The sequence below is a fragment of the Perca flavescens genome, chromosome 14 (genome assembly GCF_004354835.1).
Source record: "Perca flavescens isolate YP-PL-M2 chromosome 14, PFLA_1.0, whole genome shotgun sequence".
Lineage (NCBI taxonomy): Eukaryota > Metazoa > Chordata > Actinopteri > Perciformes > Percidae > Perca > Perca flavescens.
The window spans coordinates 27324896-27345829 of NC_041344.1; the positions used below are offsets into that span (position 1 = coordinate 27324896).

Genomic DNA, 20934 nt, shown 5'->3' on the forward strand with positions numbered 1-20934 from the left:
CTATTTTCTGCACACGAGTAGGTCAAAGTGACGTACATAAGCAAAGTACTATTTTGTTTGGAGCAATTATGAACTCTTCGCAAGCCATTTCATGAAGGCTGTTCTCGTCTCCAGTATAACGGGACTCTTGTGTTGTTATGTTGCAAGGTGCACTGAGGATGTGAGCAGGCACAGTGAAGTTAACAGTAGTGGTCATAGCTAGTGTCGTCGGGACTAAGTCTGTTGCGTGGCGGCTGTGTGGGGTTTTCTATGTCTTTGCGCACCAGAAACGTGTCTGCTGCTGCTAGCCTTGTCTGTACACATGTATGTTTCCTATTGTTAAAAGACAACGTCGGCAGTATTGACGACAAAATAGGCTACGGAATATTTCGTTCTGTAGTGACAGGTGCAATATTTGAAATTCAATAACTTTTTTTAAATGATATTTATATCTGCATTTATGTCAAAACTTAGAGACTTTCAAACATCAAAATGTCATTTATTAATATGCATTTGTGTCAAAATGACATATAAACATCTTTTTGTATTCTATTTTGCCTGGAAACGCTTCCAACACACTTGCGTGTCGCGTGAAAAATAGGCGTTGGTTCTATTTCTAGCATGCACGCGTTTTCGAGCAAGGCACGTGCATGTCACGCAGGCAGTGTGCAAGCTCTAACCTTTTAACACAGGAGCCGAAATTAAAACGGACACGCCACGCAGCCAGTGTGCAGGAGGCCTAATTGTCAGCAATTTCTGACACATTCATTTGAAAAGCCCTGAATAATAAAGGGATCTGCAATTTCTTATTATGACAATGAGCATGCAGTATGGCATTAGATGCTCTTCTAAAATGTGCACGATTTTAGGGCATTTTTAATTGAAAGTAAAGAATTGAGATGAGTGACGTCACTTCAGATTCATTCACATATTAAAACATATTTTTTTCATCTGCCTGTAGGAGCCAAAGTTAACTAAAAAATAATTTTTAGTTTGTTTGAATTTGCTCATGTTTAAGTTGCATATATTATTATAGTTATTTGCTGTTAATGTACATTGTATTCAACAAAAGGTATTGTGACGGATCAATGTTGTCTCTGCAATTTTGCGATCTGCTGTTTCTATGTTTTTGAGCTAGATACATGTTTGTGGGTCAGCAGTAGCTGCGGAGCAAAAACGTCAACAAGTCAAACATTTTCAATGTGGATTCTTGTCGGAGAGAAGCTTGGGGAAATGTTTGGATTAAATTAAAGACTTGGCTGTGCCGGAAAGTTTGCAACCAGCTGAGGTGACGTCTATTCTCAAACTTATTTATGAAGAAGTGAAAATAAATGAACGAGTCAAGACTAATCCTGCCTACTGCTGACATTCTGAAGTGGATTTGATACAAAGTTTGATTTTGCCACTACACATCCATTTTTACTACATCTTGACTAATAGTGGATGTATGATCTGACTTGGCTTCTTTCCAGTATAATTATTCATAGTTTTTACAGTAGAAAATGTTCTGAATGGTGAAATTATTATAATAAAAGCCTTCATTTCAAGGAGTTGTTGGATAATTATATATATATTATATATTAACTTTATTGAACTTTTTATATCTTAATAGCAAGTAATTACTGCCTGTTAGCTACTGGATACCTAAAATATGAAATCACAATTGATTTTCCAGCAAATGAAAATGAATTCAAACTACTTTTGGCTTTCTGATTGAGCATACGACGAGTTAACACATTTGGCACAATGCCATGCCAGTTGGAGCCAGCATGTTGTTCTGCATATGTGAAGAATAAAGTACATCTTAGAGTGTGTGTGTGTGCACCAGCTAAAGCTAACAGACAGAAGCTATTTCTGCTGCTGCAGTGAAGGCAATTACTTTAACACCTCAAGAGCAGGGAGTGATGTAGCAATATTTTACCATTCATGGTTAGTTTACATGTTACCAAATAATAGCAGCAGTGCTACCACGTTTGCTTTAAAAGGGCTTCACATGGTTCAGTTAAAGGATCTTGCACTTCCCATAATGCAACTCAACAGTCTTAAATTAGACTTTCTCTACCTGGTAATGCCCACGTTGTTCATTTGAGTAGGTCAACAACCCCGGCTTTCGGGTTTGAAAACTAAGCGAACTCCACTGATGTGTTTTTTGCTCAGAATAACGAGCCATGTTGACGTTTTACAACTGTTTTCACAGACTGAGTGGCTCCCCGAGTGACACGTAAATTGAACTTCACGCCTTTAATCGTTTAAGTGCCTCTTCACTTTACAATTCAGTTAAGTTTCTCAGCCGGAAAAACACTGGATGTTTGGCTCCGCCCACTGAAGAAATGAGCAGAAATGTTTGCAACCTCTTCTTTTAATTAAACACTGAACAATGATGTGAGTTCATCGACTATGACTCACACGTGCCTCTTTGAGCTAATATAGATCCATATTCATGTTTTGTTAGGAAACACAATGAGCAACTTCTAATAGAAAAAATTGGATAGATACACACATCTACTGTGCGATGTGCTTAGCCGCATCGCCTATTAATGCCAAAAACAAAACTGTCAGATAATCTCTGGTAATAAAACAACAGAGGATGTATTTGTAGAGCTGATCCAGAGAGTCTTTGCCAGCCACCTCCCCCGTGGATGCCAAACACCGTCTCTGTCTCTGTGTAGAAATGAGTGTTTCTCCGCTGGAGAACATCAAGTGCTTTATTTCATTTGCAATATTGATCTTGTTGTACTTGAATTGTTTGATGCTCACTCCCATGGAAAGATGACAAACTGCAGTCTAATTGATCTGGCTCAGTTAGGAACAGGAGGTTGACTGAGCTTCAGAGGACAAGCGATGCTGAGAGGCGGCGCGTTTGCTCAACGCCGTGTTGGAAAATGTTAGAAAATGATATGCGTGTCATAATATCATAACCACCCTTTAATGCTTCTCTAATGCTCGCTGACTTAGCGTGGAAATGAATTTCTCTATTTCCCAGAATCTGAGGTGCAGTGAGTGTACATCCAAAACCAGCACCCAATGCTTTTAAGAGGCACTTAGGCGCTTTGAAGCATTTGTCTGCAGTTTTAATTGACACGCGATGAGTAATTGAAATAAAAAATTAAGGTGGTCTGGTCATTAACAGTTATGATGATTCAGTGTATTTTGATAATGCTGCCTGAGATGAGTCTCAGATAATGATGTACATTAAGCTGCACAGTTTTAATTTTCATCCTCAAATCCCCTCACCCACCGACCCCCCCACCCACCCCACACCCCCTTTCACAGCCTAATGACAATTTTATGGGAAACTTCATTAGGCAAAGGGATGTTAAACTGATAAACATCAGCTTATGTTAATTCTGGGATAAAGTGGCCTTGCTGTGGTCTTGTTATGCTGATGTCCACGTTTAAGGTTTGGGTGTGACCAGACGGATGATTTATTGCTAATTAGGCCTAATACGTATTTCAAATGATGTGTCTTTCCATCCTTTTCTTTCCTCCCTATTCATTCAGGACGTACATCCACTGGGGCTTGGTGTTTTTGTTGTGCACACTGGTCTGGAGTCAGCCTAATGAAGAGAAAGCATCTCAGGCTGCACCGGTGCTGTGGATTGCTAAACAAAGACGGTGATTCATCTAAACTGTAATCTGAGCAGAGAACAGTCAATGGGTGTCTTCTAGTGTTAGTCCAATGTTAGTCCATCGAGATCATGCAGGCCTTTTATTAAGTATCAGATCTCAACTGTTCATGTGGTCCACTTCTGGCTTTTCCTTGACCGCGGACACATAAAAAAAGACCCTGCAATTCTATCTTATTTTCATTACATGTGTAAGTTATTCACTTCATGTTCATTATTTTTTGTAAGTGCATTCTTCCTTTACCAGCCTCATTTTCCCACAGTTTCACCTACGATTATATGTACAGTGGGTCACTCTGCATCAGGCTTGTGATATACTTGCTTTTCTCCAGCATAAATATTTGCTGTGCATAGCAAGCATAGTTGACCATATACTAGCCTGCATACTTTCTGTGTACCTGTCCCCAATAGGCTGCAGTTCAGAGCAGAATCATCCTGGGCCAACACCAGAATATATTCCTAATTTGTTTTATTTCCCATTAAAACAAATCCCAAAGTGTGTTTCCACCTGTTTATATGCACATTTTCATTGTGGCTGAGGTAGAATAAAAAATGAAGAAAGCAAAATAAAACAAGGCAACGTAAATGGATTTAGCAAATAAATCCTGTAAATAAATCATATTGTGCATGAAGCATGTGGCTTAAACCTCCACTGACGTGTTACAGAACAGAAATGCCATATTTCCGGCATGTTTTCCACATCCTTGTCATTCGTTTAAGGTTTGACTGGCGCTCTTTTAATCGCGCAAAAGGTGGATCACCTACAGAATAGGGCAATACGTTGATGTATAGGAGCTAGAAGTCAATCCCCATTAATGCAGCAGGCTAATAGAAGCAGGAGAGACACAGCTGCAGTTGAGAAACTGGCACTTGCATATGGTTTTCTTTTTTTTTTTTTTTTTTTTTTCTTTTTTGCTTTGCACATGTATTTGTATCAGCTGTTTGTTGTTAATGTATGCATCACAGCAGCACATTTTTGCATTGGCAGCACGTTAATATTTGTTTTAGATTTTCCAATGTGTTTTTTGAATTGCCATCGTTTCTGAAGCTAGGGCACGTTTTTCCCGTAGACTCTCCTAATGGAATGATAGTGTTTTGGACTGTTGTATATCAAGCTTTTTTAAATGCTGCAGGGAAACTGTCATTATGTCATTAATAGTGTCCTGTAGAGTTTTCTTTTACATTCAGTGCCACTCACCAAACTCATTGTGTGTATCCTTAAAGTCTAACAAACGCCTTGATTGCATTTCCTCCCTTTAAAGAATTTGCAAAGCTTTTTTTTTTCTTTTTTAAACCTTGCTTTCTTGTAACTAGTCTTGTACATTAGTCACTCTTGAAACTAACGTTTCCACTTCCTGGGTTAGCCAGGCCCGTTTGTTCTCACTTCGGAGTCTTCAGCTCCTATTTGATTCCAGTTTAGCTCCGTTCTCAGTAACTAGTTGTGCCCCCCCTTATGACATTCTCCAATTATAATATTTACATTATGGCACCCCGAGAAGATACAGTATATGCCTAAAAGCAGCCAGAAAATTATCGATTTGATAGAGATGCAAAATGAGTCTTCTTTGGCTAAGGGGCAGCTGTTTTCAGTTACACTCCATCCGTTATTGAAAGATCATTTTTAATAGAAATCTATTATACAGCATTTGTGTTAATCTTTAACTTCTCTGATGGATCTACACACCCTCTATAGTAAAACCGAGTTTGTCTTAATCCTGTTGCTTTAAGGGAACTTTAGAGCAGTTTGATGTTTTCTAATCTATTGTGTGAAAGCATAATATTTTATGATGAGCAATATTTTGAATTATGTATGGGGGAATATTGTTAACCTATAAAGGATGTTTGAGGATCAAACTCATTGCATATTCAGCATTTTCCTTTTAGGCTACAGTTCTATACATTATATACATTTACTTAGGAAACTAACATCCACCCTATCTAGCATAGTCAGCAAGTTACACAATGTGTCTTATCGTAATATCCATTAATGCACTGAGCACTTCTGTCGTGAGACTGCTCAATTACATGTTGAAAGTTGTTTTAATATGCTCAGTAGAATTTGTTTTTCTCTGGTAAGTATGCATTAATGGACATTTTATTGTTTCTTAACAGCTCAGCAAAAGTGTCCCCATGTGCCAGAAAGTCTCCTTTATCAAAGATGAATTGAAGAGTTGATTCATGATATGGTGACTGATGAATCACTGAGTTTGTGTCCAATATTTGCAAATATTTGCATTGAAATCTTTATCACCTGAGGAGCATGAGGTGGGTTTTATTATTTGGTCGGGTTATGGCTAAAAAGTGATGCCCACACAAAGACGTCCTTTTATGTCTGTTGGTTTCTTCTGAGCCTCACTGCATCTGCCGCTGTGGACTACTCAGTAGGAATATAAATGCTAATGCATCTAAAAGACCAGTATGGTGAGAGAATGCACTAACCTCTGGCATGCAGGCAGGGAAATCCTGGAAACTTATTATGAGGAAACTTTTTAAGGACACCAAATACTTTTTTTTTTGGTTTGCTAATTTTCACTATATCATCTTTCTCTGGTCCTTTACCTAGTTTTTGAAAATCCCTTCCAATTAAATTTTAAACCACATGTGAGCTCAAATAACCCCACAGACATTGAGTACAACTCTGGATACTTGCAAGACACTTACTGTCGATGCTTTATCCTATAAAACCTCCATCTATTACGCTTTGCTGTCTAATGCAGCTGCTCATGATTTAATGGATGAGGGCAAATTTGTAAAGCAAAATCCTCTGGCAGGTTGAGAACACTTTGATAATCCCCTTGCGAGCATGTCTTTAAATGAACAGGTGCCAAGATAAAAGCACCCTGCAACTATCCTAATGATAAGCAAACAACACAGGCCTAAAGTATACAGAATGCTGTCACACCATGCTAGAAGCCTGTAGCACTTCTGGCATCTTTAAGAAGAGCTGAACCCTTAAAGGCCTCAAAAACAAGCTGGTGCACTTTGAACAACCCGGCCACCCAAGGGAATCTTCAGGGAACTTTTAATGTTGTTCCACAACTGTTTTAAATTTGTGAATTCCTAAAGATCCCATGATTTCTGCCGTGAAAATGTTCTTTTGTATTTGTCTAATGCTCTTGCCATTACCACCGAGTTTGGCGGCTTAAGATCATCTGCTACCATAAGCTTCCAATAAGAGAACAGAGTTTGACTTCCACAGAGATCCACAGAACGGAGTCCCTGACTGGCTGGATGTATTTATGATGCTTCACAGGCCGGATACTGAAATGAAAGAGGCACCACTTGAGGGGCTCTCTGTCTTAATCCGTGGACATTATCTCTCCACTGTAAGCGGGTCTTGGCTCGTTACCTCACAGTAGAGAGCCAGGCTGGCAGGGTTGCAGGGAGAGAGGCAGAAAGGGAAGGGGAAGAAGGGAGGGCCTTGCCCGGCCGCCGAGAATGTAATCTCCAGATTAGGGGGCGAGACGAATTCCTGCTGCCAGCCTGACCTTGTCAAGGCAATGGAGGAGCCAGAGTGAAATTGAGATTTCAGGACAGGAGCGAGTCGAGGCGTTTTTTTGTAATTTTTTTTTAGCCTTAGCGTTTCTCTTTCAAGGGTCACAGCCTTGACACTATTATTCACACTAAATGTGTGTGGTCACAAGGGTAGCACACATGAAATGTGTGTTGGGCAAACTGTTTCTGGCACTGACCATACTGCCTGAAACCATCACGGTCTGTCAGTGCAGTCTTTATGGGATGAAGCAACAACATGAAAAATGTCCAAAACACCGTAGTTTTATCTTAATTTATTGCGACTGGGACTGACTCCGTTTTTTTTCTCATACGTCAAGACAATCTGGATTAGTATTTATACATGGATGATGACTTAGTTGCCCTGTTTTATACCTAGAATGAGTAAGAATGCTGCTATTGTCTTCTAGACAACAGTAAAGATACAATTGGGCATATGCACAGACAATGCTGCAGTGCTAAAATAAGGATTCATTTTTGTAATTTAGCAAAAGTACAATTAAGTAACATGAATCTGCAGTGTATTTGAAATCCATTGAAAATGTGGTTATAATTCTTAAGTTTGTTTATGTAACTTTAAAAAGAAGAAATAAGACATTCTTCCTCTTACAAATTACAAGTAATAAGAAATAAAACGCAAATTCTCGCTGGATTTAATAATCCCAGGGGTTTTGCTGCTGCAGCCTTAGATACTTGGTCTGGTATGACCTGTAGCTTATTGCGGCCAGTGTTTGCCAATGTTAGAAACTTTAACTGGATATTGCTTCGTAGTTGACCATTACTGACTCAGTTCACTGACTTTATTACTCTTTTCTACGTGTGCTAATGTTACTTTATGGTTTAGCATTCAGCATTATCCTGTAACTACCACTTAGCAAAATGTGTGGCGCTTTAATGTTCATGATTTAAATAAGCAACAACCAATGGTGAAGTTAGAGAAATTGATTTGAATATTGTTAAACTCTGATTGGTGCATGGAAATATCACCTTTTTTTCCAACTGAGCCCTGCTCACTTCAAACCACAAAAACAACCACAAAAAAAGGTCCTGCAAAATACTCAAAAAAATGTGTATGTGTAAGATCCCATTGCTCATTATAGGAAGCTGATTGAGAAAACAGGTTATCGGGGCCTTTAAATAATCTATTTACAGGACTTTCTGTTTTTCTGAACAAGCTTCCATCCAGAATTTTCTAACGTTTTAGTTTGAATATTTCAACTTTCCGAGTGACCTCGATGTCCTTTGATTGTGTTTATATAAGCATGTTCTGGTGGAATGGAAAATGAGAATAATGATGCAGTAGGCTATTCATGTTTGAGCATTTCATTCATTTGACCCGTAATTGCAAAACAACAAAATAATGAGTCTGTCGGCCGCAGACAACCGCATTCGGCCGCATACAGCATCAGTTGCATAAATGAAGTGGCGGAAAGCTGCCGATAAACCACCACTGTGCTATTTAGACCAGATACATTTTTCTGCCTCAGACGCTTGTTGGAGCAGAAGAGAAACTCACTGTCTTCCAATTTTCAATTGAATTATTTACGCAGGGAAACGCACTGTGAGCTAAGCTGTTCTATGCAGGTGCATCCTGTCTGTGCTGTGCTTAAATGAAGATCGGTGGAAATAATAATAACATTCATAAAATACAATTGAATATGAATATAGACAAATTGTCAGCATCGCCTCGAAATAACAAATGTAACTCAACACCTAACAGTTGACATCAAACACCATAAAATACACCATACCAAGTTGTTTAATTGAAATGTCAAATGTGTCTCCTCTTATTATAGACCAAAGGAATGTCTATGAATAGTGCATAAAGGCGGCTGTAACTCCTGACAGTCAGTATTTACTGCAGCTAAAAGGTTTCTGTGAGAGATGTACATTGCCATGGGGCACCACATGGAGATAAATACCACAGTTAGATACATACCTGTAGGTTGAGCCACTAACATAAAAGAAAATGTGGCATGAAATACTTTTTTATGTACAATTAATTCCGAAGAACCAGTCTGTTCAGCTGAATTGAACCAAGATATGACGTCATATGGCTCCACTCGCTCTGAGAAAGAAAACAGTCATTCATGCTACCATATGGCGTTTTTCCATTACATGGTACCTGCTCGACTCGCCTCGACTCTACTCGCCTTTTTTTTGGTTTTCCATTATGAAAAAAAGTCCCTGGTACCTGCTAACAGGTACTTTTTTTTTTTAGCATCACCTCCGTCGAGGTTCGAAGCGAGCTGAGGCGATACCAAAAGGTGCAGCCTACTGATTGGTCGGAGAGAATCGTCACTAATCACTGCGTCATTATTAGTAGCGACAGATGGACGCCATTTTTAAATAGTTTAGCCAGCGCTGTTTTTTTTTTTTGCTGCCTCCAGCTTCTTTTGAAACAAAATATGTCTTCCGGCTGTGGCAAACAGCCAAACGCCAAGAGTCAAAAACAACACACCTTTGACGTTCTATGTGTGTGTCGCGTTAGGTCACGGCAGTTTCCTGAGGCGTCGCTATGACGACCAGCCACGCTCGCCTCACGCATGAGGCGGTATTAAATCTGCAATGGAAAATGGAGGATGGGGCACCGCGGTCGAGCCGAGCAGAGCAGAGCTGGTACTAGCGGTGGCTAAGCGTCAATAGTCTCATCGACAACTTTCGCCCACATCATGAAAAGGTGTCATAAGATCTATAAAAGTCTGTGTGGAGTTTATTCAAAGTTTGAGACACAAACTGGTGTCAGAATACCCTTGTGCATCCAACGCCACTGTGAGGTCTGGGATAATTAGTGTTTGAATCAGTGCATACACCAGGGAGAATGTACTTCTCATTATATTTGTTGGCTGTGAACTTTTGCTTCACACATATTGTTTGCCAAAGAGGCTCCAGTAAGGGCACCCAGACTGCCTTATTAGAGTACTGCTGACCCAATGCTCTCATTTAAATTAGAAGCAACACTTGGTCTTAACATTTTTGTTATTGTTAATTGATTTGGGAAATATAATTTTAGGATCATTCAAAGGGTAACAAGGAAGCATTCCTTTACATTGCATTGGAAAGCAATTTTTCCCCAATAATTTTGTCTGTCAGCAGATTGGTGTTTCACCCAGTGCATTTGCATTATACTCCAGTATACATTGGGTGAATGGATGAACATCCTTTTTTTTCTGGATCTGTTTCATTAACATGAACAGGAATAGTTCATCATTTTGGGAAATACACACATCGGATTTCTTACCAAGATTTAGTGGAGAAGATTGATACCACTCCCATAATGAATGTGCGATATTTATGGAGCTAGGGCAAGGGGACCATTAGCTTAGCGTAGCATAGTGACTGCAAGCAGGTGGAAAAAGCTACTGTAGCACAGAAGCACTTGGTGGATTGATGAATTGTTGCTTGGCAAGGAATAGTTATAGTGCATGCTAAAATCACAAAGTGCCACTTTTACACAGATGAAACAATGAAAGATACAAAATGTTCATTAGTACATCTTTAAAAGTGATTGGTTAACTGAGAAGAGAGCAAAGCTGGCTGTTTTCCTCCGTTTTCATACTAAGCTAAGTTAACTGGCTAGGGATTTGGTATAGACATTAGTTGTGTCAATTGTTGGTCTAATTTGGAGTCACATTAGTTGCCACATTTAATAATAATAATAATAATATACTTTATTAATCCCGCAAAGGGAAATTACAATGTTAAGCATCCATTTGTCTCCAACTAGGGTTTAGCTTGAGGACATTATTTTATTGTTCATGATCATTATTAAATATGACACAATTAAAGTGCAAAGCAAATGGATTTAAATGGCTGTTTTCTTGTTTTTTTACTCTAAGGAGACTCAAAGACTTTAATGTAATGGAAGAATCTTAGAATCAGTTTTCACATTTTGAAGCAACACTCACTGTTGTAATATAGGTTATTATTACATTTTAGTGGGGAAGGGATTCTCCATTTCAGCCTCACTATCTGGTACTGGCAGTCTGGTAACAAGGGATACACCCTGTGTGCAGGTACTGTATTTATGATTTATCGCGCCCCTTCATTTAATTGGTACACTTAATGACCCAATTGCCTTCGTCCCCAAGTCGACTCTCCAGCATGCAGCTGAAGTCATGCATAATCCCACAAAATCTGCCCATCTTATGAATTTTAAATGGGGAGGCCTGAATCACAGAGCTGCTTTTAAGTGAATCCATTTCTAATAGAGGGGCAGACAGCTGGGATGGTGTCCCAGTGTTTGGTGTAGTCCTCCAGGCGGACGCATTATATAGACTGTAAATATATTTTTAATGTGTGTTGTATTCTCTAATGCAAGGGAAACCCTTTAAAAAAAACAAGAAGAGCCCACGGAAACCAAAAAGACAGACACTGTTGCTCTCTTAAGTCAATATGTCTCCACTGCTCAGAGACCCAAATGGAATTGATATAGGAAATAGTGAATATTGAAGATTTTCTTCGGCCGTGTTTGACTCTCTTGTCTATGTGCTCTGGAGCAGCCTCTTGCCCTATATATTGTTGCATATGCATGTATATCCATTTTCCCTAATGGGGGCTGTTGCTGATTAAACATTCTTATTGCTGGAGAGCAGCGGAGTTCTTTTCATTCTTTTAATTTGAGTCATGTACCTTAGAGGCGCTGCAAATGTACACAGGGTAGTATGTTGTCCTTTTCATTGTCTGAGGTTCCAAAATGGTTTGATATAACAAGTAGTAAAGAATAATTCCGGTGTTTTACAGTGTAGGTCAATTCTTCTTTGTACTGCCCTTTAAGGTTGGGGGTAAACTTAAACAACGTAGTTTGTACAAAGTGTACTTTCAATAAACTTTCAATAAAATATGATCAGACAGGTTTTTCAGGTAACCCTAGCCCTAAACCCATTGGAGGAGAAAACAAATGTGAACGTACATTTCTTGTCCGTGATGTATTCTGAGAGCTCCATATGGCGCCACAACTCAGCCTTGCTGGCCATTTGTCCCAACAGCCTCTCGCGGTTCTGCACCTGAAAACATCCCTTGTGGCCCAAAAAAGCATTTTTCCCATAGACCCACCCCCCCAATATAAAAGAGACACCCGTAAAACGTTTGCGAGGACAACGCAAACTGCAAACAAGGTAAATTATTACTTTTTCTATTATAACATTCTTATAAATGAAGGTCTGTGTTTTAGTCCCGTGCAATTGATTGAATTTTAATCGTGATTGCGATTTCGGCTCCTAACGATCACTAAAACAGAGAAATCGAGAAAAATTATTATTTTGCACATTATGTTTTACAAGTAAATTCTTATTTTGTCTCGTGTTCTGAATGTAAAAAAAAACTGGGAAAAGTATTAAGGGAAATTTCACAGTTCGAGGTGTTTTCACTCTTGATTTATGTAACCGTTTCACTGATCCTCAAATTTAATAATTGCAACATCTTTTTCTAAAAGCCAATGAGTAACCATGTTAAATAATCGTGATTTCAATATTGACCAAAACAGTCATGATTACGATTTTTTTTTTTTTCATAATCGAACAGCCGTATGTGTTCGTAAAACTTTTTTTAGAGTCCACAAAAGCTATTTTTAATTGCATGACAAGTGGGAACCTGTGCAGTGGGCCGCACAACCAAGAAGCTAGAATACATTTTTGGCGTACATGCGCTCTGCAAGCAGTTTTCGGTCAAGTGTCTTTGAGTCAGTCGTCCAGTTCTTATAAAACATCCATCGTTTTTTTACAGTTTTGCTGTGCAATGAGGGATTGTTACTGACATTCCAGGCGTTCTTTGGTGGTTTCGGTAATATAGTGTACAACCTCTCTAATTGTCGGACTTTGTTTTAGCAATGTCACCTTGTTCCCAAATGATGACCACAACTAGGAAAATAATACCCAACTTTTAATAACCCAGACTCGATTCTGATTGGCCAATCACCGCATTCCACGGCCTGTTATTTCTGTAGAGCGTACCATCGCCATGGACGGAGTTCCGGTCATAGGCCTCCAAGGCTGATTCAAGACCCCTCCTTTTTGCCTCAGGGTCCTGCATCAACCCTGTCAGGGTACTCATTGGAAATAATGACCGGCTCGCTCTACGTTATCCCTCACATATATTAAAGCATTTCAGACTCTCGAAAGCCCAAAAGGATTCAGGACTCAAGGAAGCAAAGGTATGGAAATAATTCAGCTGCTCTCGAGCAATATTTATAACCGACATGTTTCAGCAGCAACAAACTTCATCAGGGGAAATAGATGTACATGCATATGCTACAATATGTAGGCCAAGTGGCTTTCCCTGGAGTAAAGATTCAAACAGAACATATCTTAAAAGGAAATTCTCCAAATTAAATAATTCATTAAATATTGATTAATTCATCAATCTGGGTCTCAGAGCAGCAGAGGCACATTGGCTTTAAGGGCTTTATCAACCTACTGAATTTCTCGTATTCTTCACATATCACAAGTCAGCATTGTTTTGTGTGTATGCACATGGACAGCATACACAACAATCTAGAAAAAAAAGACTCCTGGTGGTATTTTTCGGTGCGTTCCAAGATTCCAAGGCACTAATTGAATGAAGGTATGCATTGTGCCTCGCCAACGGCCAAATTAGAACACGCTATTCACTATCCATTTGCAGCCAGAAGAGAGGAGTCTCATAGAGCTGGAAGTGAAAAAAAAGAGAGAAAACAACAGGCACGTTTGTGCTTGTGTCAGTGATGCATGTTTAAATCTCTTTATTTTGAGCACCTGGTAACGACTCCGAGATAGAGGTTGTTCTCGGTTCACGTTGCCACATTTCCTCCCTCATAAACTGTGTCACACAAACAAGATCTTTTGGAAGCACTGCGGTGCGGTTTGTTAATTCACACCAGCTGATTCTGTGTTGGCATGTTCAGAGGGGTGAGCTCATTTGAAGCTGCAGTTCGGCTGCCTATTACACCTGCTAATTGATTGCCGGGCCCGGTTTAAACTTTGGACTTGAAATGCTACATTTTCTTTTCAGGTGAGTCGGAAAAAATTCTGCTGTAAGCTTTAAAAAAAAAAAAACAACGTTGTATGATTTGGAGTTGAAACACAATCTCAGTTACAATCTCCCAATTCATCAGAGCCTGAATGTTTTGAGGAGAAAGCCTGGTGGAAGAAGGAAACTCCCGTCTTGGCATGTTGCTAGGCAATGCATTAAATATTAATGTTGTCTTTTCTCAGAACGTGTGCACTCTCTGCCCCCCCTTCGGATAAACCGAAGCTAAAAGATATTCCATCTCACTGATAGTTTTTTTATTTTTTTCTTTTGTTATCCTCGTTAAAACTCCTATCAAAAGGTTTTAATTACATTCTGCAAATGTACTGCTGCGAAGCTTTGTTGAGAAATCACTATTGACTTTGTAGTTTCTAGTTTGCAGTGCTGATATGCTCAGCTCGTTTCTGACCTACGGTAATTGAAAAAATGGTTATGTGGTGTATCTGTGGTGTCTGGGAACATGTTTGAATTTTGAAACGGCTTATTCTGTCTGAATCTAATCACCATGGCATCTGATTCTGAACCAAATCTCTATTAAAACGTGAAAAGTGTAAAGCTAAAGCATTGTGACTTCTCCGTTTTAATCGTATTTATTTCCCCCCCTTCAAAAAAAGGGTTTTTGAACAGGAGAAATAAATCTGTGATGGAGTTCGCCCTCTGCCTCACCCTTTCCCCTGCTGGGTTTTTAGCCTGGAGTCTTTGTCGTCGCCTCCCCGCACCTCAGCCACCCTCGCTGCAAACCCATTTTCCTGGCACTGAAACACAGATGTTATCCATCTGATTAAACGTTCAAGGTTACATCTCCAAATACATCAAAGTCTACCTCTCCCATAAGAAGAAGCGTGACAGCCAACATTTTCGGTAGCCCGGGGGGGTGCGTGCTCCAGTGTCCTCCCCATCCCGTTTTGTCTTTACAAGTAAATCGGTGTCTCTGCTCAAATTTAAAAAGCATTATCATGGTCGAGACTCAGCCAATAGGTGAGATGAATGTCACTGAAGGGATCTAGCGTTCCTTGTTAACAAGGCCTTAATGGGTTGAGTAAATCTGCAGACTAATGCCCAGGAAAATAAGTCAATTAGGAGAAAATTAAAACATAAATATTCACTGATTCGATTTCATCAAATATAATCCTTTGTTTTATATATCATAGTATATCATCATCAGATTAAAGAAATAGTTTAACATTTTGGGAAATTTGCTTACTTACTTTCTTCCCAAAAGTGAGATGAAAAGATTAACAACAATTTAATGTGTGTGTAAAGTATAGAGCTTGACTAATACTTATTTTCATTATGGATTAACCCGTTGATTATTTTCCTAGATATTTTAGTATTTGTCCAGTTTTTAAAATGCTTCTTTTTTTTTTTCTTTTCTTCCAAGCAACCGTCAAAGGGTCCTATCTTGGACCCGGCGCAGCGCAAAGCCCGACGCAAGTCTCTTTGCTAGTTTAAGACCGACGCAGTTGTCAATTTCCCGTCCAGTGCCCGCGTCGTTTAAATAGCAAATGCCCCTGCGCCCATCTGTGCGCCCATGGGCGTGCTGGTCTTACAGGGAGGTGTGTTCAGGTGAATTCTTGGCCTATTGCTATCTTGAGGCTGCGGGAAGTGATCGTGCCATTGACCAACAAAAACCTGGTCAAAAGTCAATAGCGCAGCATTTCATTGTTATTTTAACAGCACATTAGTAAAATGGGACTAGGCTTGTGCACAGCGTGCACACACCATGCTTGTTACACACACACAAACATGCAAAAGATTACAAATTAAAATATTACGGTGCAAATCTGCCATCATAATAGCAATGCGCCGAGGTCCAAACGCGCCTGGCTTTTAAAGGGAATGGGAGATGACACTGATTGGTTTATTGAATGTTACTCCCAAAACACACCTATGAATTAATGAAGATACTAAATACAACCCTTTAGAACCATGCGCCCGGCGCACAGACCCTTTTTTCCGCCGTCAAATTAGCAAAAGTGGATTTGGACATGCCCTAAACGCAGCTGCGCTAGGCGCTTCACGCCGTGTGCTTAGATCGTTAAAATAGGGCCCATAGACCCAAACATATACAATAGAAAGTTGGAAACCAAAAATATTTTTGGAATATTTTCTGAAACGATTGATTATCAATTTAATTTTCTAAATGGATGCTGACTCATTTTCAATGAATCAACTAATCAATCAATTGCCATGTGGTTTCAGCTTCAATTAAGTATGGAGCTTGAGATGGCACATGGCACATGGCTAGCTCTTCCTAAAGTTTATAAATATGCCTATGAATACCTCACTTATTAACATATTACGTGTATCTTGCTTGTTTAAACTGTGCAAGAAGAAACATGTAAAACAGGTTGTAGGTTAAGCTGCAGCTTTTTCTTGGTGAACAACAGCTGGGTGCAGCCATTGAGTCTTTATGCTTAGCTAGGCTAGCCACGTCTCCCACTCTCCGTACGTAACGCACAGACATCCCTGTCTCGGAAAGAAAGTGAACAGGGGCGTCGGACTGGGGGGAGGAAATGGGACTGAGTACCCAGGGCCCTCATGTGAGGAGGGCCCAAAACGATGCTAGAATGAATAGCTGTGAATGCGGGGAGGGGCCCGTAGAAAATGTCTTTCTACAGGGCCCAGAATTTTGCTCTACGCCCCTGAAAGTGAATAAGTGTATTTCTGAAAATGTTGAACTATTTATTTAAAGAGCCTGTATTATACTCCTTTTCAGTGTCATATTTGTACTCTTGGGGTCTACTAGAACAGGTTGTCATGCTTTGATGTTCAAAAAACTTATTCTGTTTCTCATACTGCCCACTGCTGCAGCTCCTCCACCTGAAAAACTCTTGGCTCTTGGCCCACCTTCCTGAAAAGCCCAGTCTGCTCTGATTGGTCAGCTGGACTACTGTGTTGTGATTGGTCAACCACATTCAAACAAGCCACTGGGTGGGCTGTGCTTGCCCATGGCAGCACCTATGGGCAGCACATATGGAAAAACTCGGCTGGCTTTCTCAATTAATGACATCATTAATTAAGGAATTTCAAACGTATGCAAGGCTTTTCAGGCAGTTGAGAAAAAGTGCTGTCTGTGGGAGAGAAAGCTCCATTTGAAGTGAAATGTGTTTATACATCACAACACACTACAACATGGGACAAGATATTCATTAGTTGTCACTACAGAAATTGTACGCTCTTGTATACAGTATGTGCTGCTTGTCAACACCGACTCATTACTTTTCTTCTTTCCTCTTTCTAGAGATCGAAAAAATTCAGAAAGATGAGGGGAAGGAAGAGGAGAAGTTCATTGACGTCGTCATCAACAAGAACATGAAACTGGGCCAGAAAGTTTTAATACCCGTCAAGCAGTTTCCTAAAGTAAGTGCTGTAGTACCACCGCCAGAGACTTCTCCGAAGAATGGGATTTGCACAGACAGAGAATTTGAGTTTGTTATATTTATAGATAATGAAGCCAACTACAGTCACTCTGGTTTTCATTTAGATCCCTCACAAGAGCCACTTGACACATTTTGTTGATGCTTTATGTTATTAGATGTAACATCTGGAGGACGGTGTGCAGGCAGAGTGTCGGGCTGACAGAACTGGGGTAAAACTATATTAGGGATGCTACTTCCTGTCTGAAAAATTGTTTTAGCTTTTGAAATGTTACAAGTGTAATTCTCCCCCTCCTCCCTCTCACACACACCTCTCTATCACACTGACCTTGGTCAATGGCGCTTTGATGTCTCGGTTACCGAGTAATATACTGGGTATATTAATTTGTCAATGAATATTTATGAATATATGATTCAAAGGAATTATCTCGTGCTGCATTTCATTTACTTGAGTGTGCAGTGGATTTCCTATTTGGTAGGTGCATGCCTATGTTTTTTTTTCTTTCTTTCTATGAAAATGAATAGCTTGTAGGGTGAGAATATGATTGCAATGCGGCACAAAAGTCACATGTACACAGTCCGAGACAGTCAGCTTGGCGATGACCTCCACGTGAAGTCGTTTTGAGCGATCACACTGTTGCCACATTTGAAAGCACTTTAGCCTCGCCCACCACGATGGAGCCTTCACCGGCAGCAGGGTTTATTGGAGCTCCGCGCTCGGTACATGACAGGCTTTTCCCGCTGGGAGCACGATGGGGAGGCTGGTTGTAAAAGTGAGAGGGCCGCTCTTAGACGGGAACATCGCTCAAGTTTTCACCTCAGCCCTCCAGGGGGAAGGACGGCAGTAACCTGCAGTATGTGGATAGAGAGAGGACAGCAGGGAGGAAACAGCGCAGGAGTCAAACACTGAACCAATACAGTTCTAGAGGTGCATTTGGGTTTAGTTTCCCCCAAATCATGCTTTTCTGCATAATAGCACTAAAATGGTAATGACATGCACGGTAAAATAACGCCAATGTCAGTTTAAAATGCTGGGTGTAAATAAATTGTCCACACCCAGCAATTAATTTAACCACTCCATGGTGGCAAGCCACGATAGAGCCGTTTTAGCTCTGTGACATCCTCCATCAACACTCTTTCATTTCAGATAATTGTCACTGGATAATCAAAACTTGTGAGCACTGGGAATTTGTCTGTGTAAGAAAAGAGAAAACTAATCAGAATGGAAACCAATATGATAAAAGAGTGATTTTGCAAATGCTAACCCTTGCCAATAGGGCTGGGCGATATGGAGAAAATCAAATATCACAATATTTTTGACCAAATACCTCGATATCGATACCACAACAATATTGTAGTGTTGACTATTGGTGCTTTCACAAAATATTTACACAGTGAGATTTTTGATAAATAATCATCAGTATAGTGGATACAATGACTAAGTGGGTAAAGGCAAATAATAGAACATTTACAACAGTCTGGTAAGTTCAGAAAATGACATCACTTTACGGTAATGCAGCCTTTAAAACCAGGAAAAGACAACACTAATGCCATATTACGATATTACAATATCCAAAATGTAAGACGATATCTAGTCTCGTATCACGATATCGATATAATATTGATATATTGCCCAGCTTTACTTGCCAAACATCAAGCCACGTGACTTATATCTTTTTTTTTAAAGACAATTTTTCGGGCATTTTAGGCCTATTTGGATAGGACAGCTTAGACTTGAGAGGGGAAATGACGTGCAGCAAAGGGCTGCAGGTCGGAGTCAAACCGGCGGCCCTTGTGTTGAGGAGTAATCCTCTATATATGGGTGGCTGCTCTACCAGGTGAGCTAACTAGGCGCCCAACTAAAATTTGTTTAATACTACTGTACTTGCTGTGTGGACAAATTCTGAATGTGGCCTTGTTTTACCATCTCTACTTCACATCCCTGATTATCCCCAGTAAGCATTGATTTGGTGATTGGCAGGCCAAGCTAGACTCTACAGCTATGCTAGTGGCTCTGTGAGGCTGAGGTCTAAGTTTAGCATGCTAACTTCCTCATAATGATGATGCTAGTATGCGGATGTGTAGCTGGTGTAAGGTTTACCGTGTTCACCAATTTAGCTTAGCATGATAGCTTGCTAAAATTTGCTAATTAGCTGAGGCTGATGGGAATGTCATTATTGTTGCAGGTATTTAGTCATAATCCAAAGCATCTGAAAAATTGCGATCTGTTGGTGGGGCAGGATAAAAAGTCAGGGGATCACCAAAGTTATAATTCATCCTGAGGGAACCTTGTCTGTACAAAATGTCATGGCAATCTTGAGATATTTCAGTCTGGACCAAAGTGGTGGACAAGTGACCGACATTGCTATCCATTGAGCCATAATTCATAATTCTAGCATGGCTGAAACACTGTCTAGACATCTAGATTTTTCCCTTTTGTGGATGGTCCTATTAAATTATAAAACATTACTGCTTTTGATAGTTTGAGCCTTGCAGTGAATTTGAACAAACCATTTATAAGATTTAATGACATTGTTGGATTGCCAGCTATTAATGTAGGGGAGATACTGTATATTTAAGATTTCAGTTGTATTTTCCACCGTGCAATTTTATGGATCTTTTTCAACAGGGAATTCTTTTTTAAAGTAACTACAGATAGACCAAGGTCCAATCTGTCAATTTAACTGTACATGTTCATGTGCATGTACATTTCTATGTTGCTATCAGTCTGTGCAAGTTATTCTGCACATTTGTTAGATGCTAGCTTACATAGCCATTGTTTCCATTTCAGTGACTATATTTCACCATAAATTCAACTAAAATTAAGCATGGCTATCGCCAACGATTTTCTCAATTGGTTCGATTACGCCTCACAAGGTCCAAATTTGATTACATTTCCGATTCAATATCAATTAGGTTAGGGGAATTTCAGTTACGATACCACATTTTGTTGGATATAAAAGAGCAAGCAAGAAGCATCCCTCAAATATGTTTTATAATGCACCAGGTTAATGGTGCAAAGGGGGTCAATTCACCACATCCGTGGTGAAAAGGCATATGTTAAAAGATTGATTTTGGGATTTTATTAATCGATATCAGATCGCTCAAACAAAGATCGATTTTAAGTGACTGACTGAAATATAGTCATTGATAGGCGGTTGCAACAAAATATGAACCCCAAACATTTAAAAAAGGTTTGATTTCAAAACCAAATTGTGTCTTTGTACCTGCTATTCACCAAATCTAAGCTCACTGGGTGGTTTTGCATGAGAAAGAGTCGTTATACTCAGCAGGTATTGACATGCACTCTGATGAGGAGCTGACATTCATTTTTGGTGAGCCCTGAGGGCTCTGTGTTGTTTGTATGAATGCATGTAGTGTCATCTGTAGGCTGACCTAAGTCTCCTAGGTTCACAGCTAAACAGATTTGC

General features: G+C 39.8%; 1 protein-coding gene across 1 annotated transcript in view; it reads left to right on the top strand.

Moving 5' to 3' along the window:
• Positions 1 to 20934, top strand: part of khdrbs3 (KH domain containing, RNA binding, signal transduction associated 3) — a 126974-nt gene that overhangs the window by 38660 nt on the left and 67380 nt on the right. The window contains exon 2 of the mRNA XM_028597706.1: positions 17368 to 17486. Within this exon, the coding sequence (XP_028453507.1) occupies positions 17368 to 17486 (119 nt within the window). The remainder of the gene's footprint in view (positions 1 to 17367; positions 17487 to 20934) is intronic.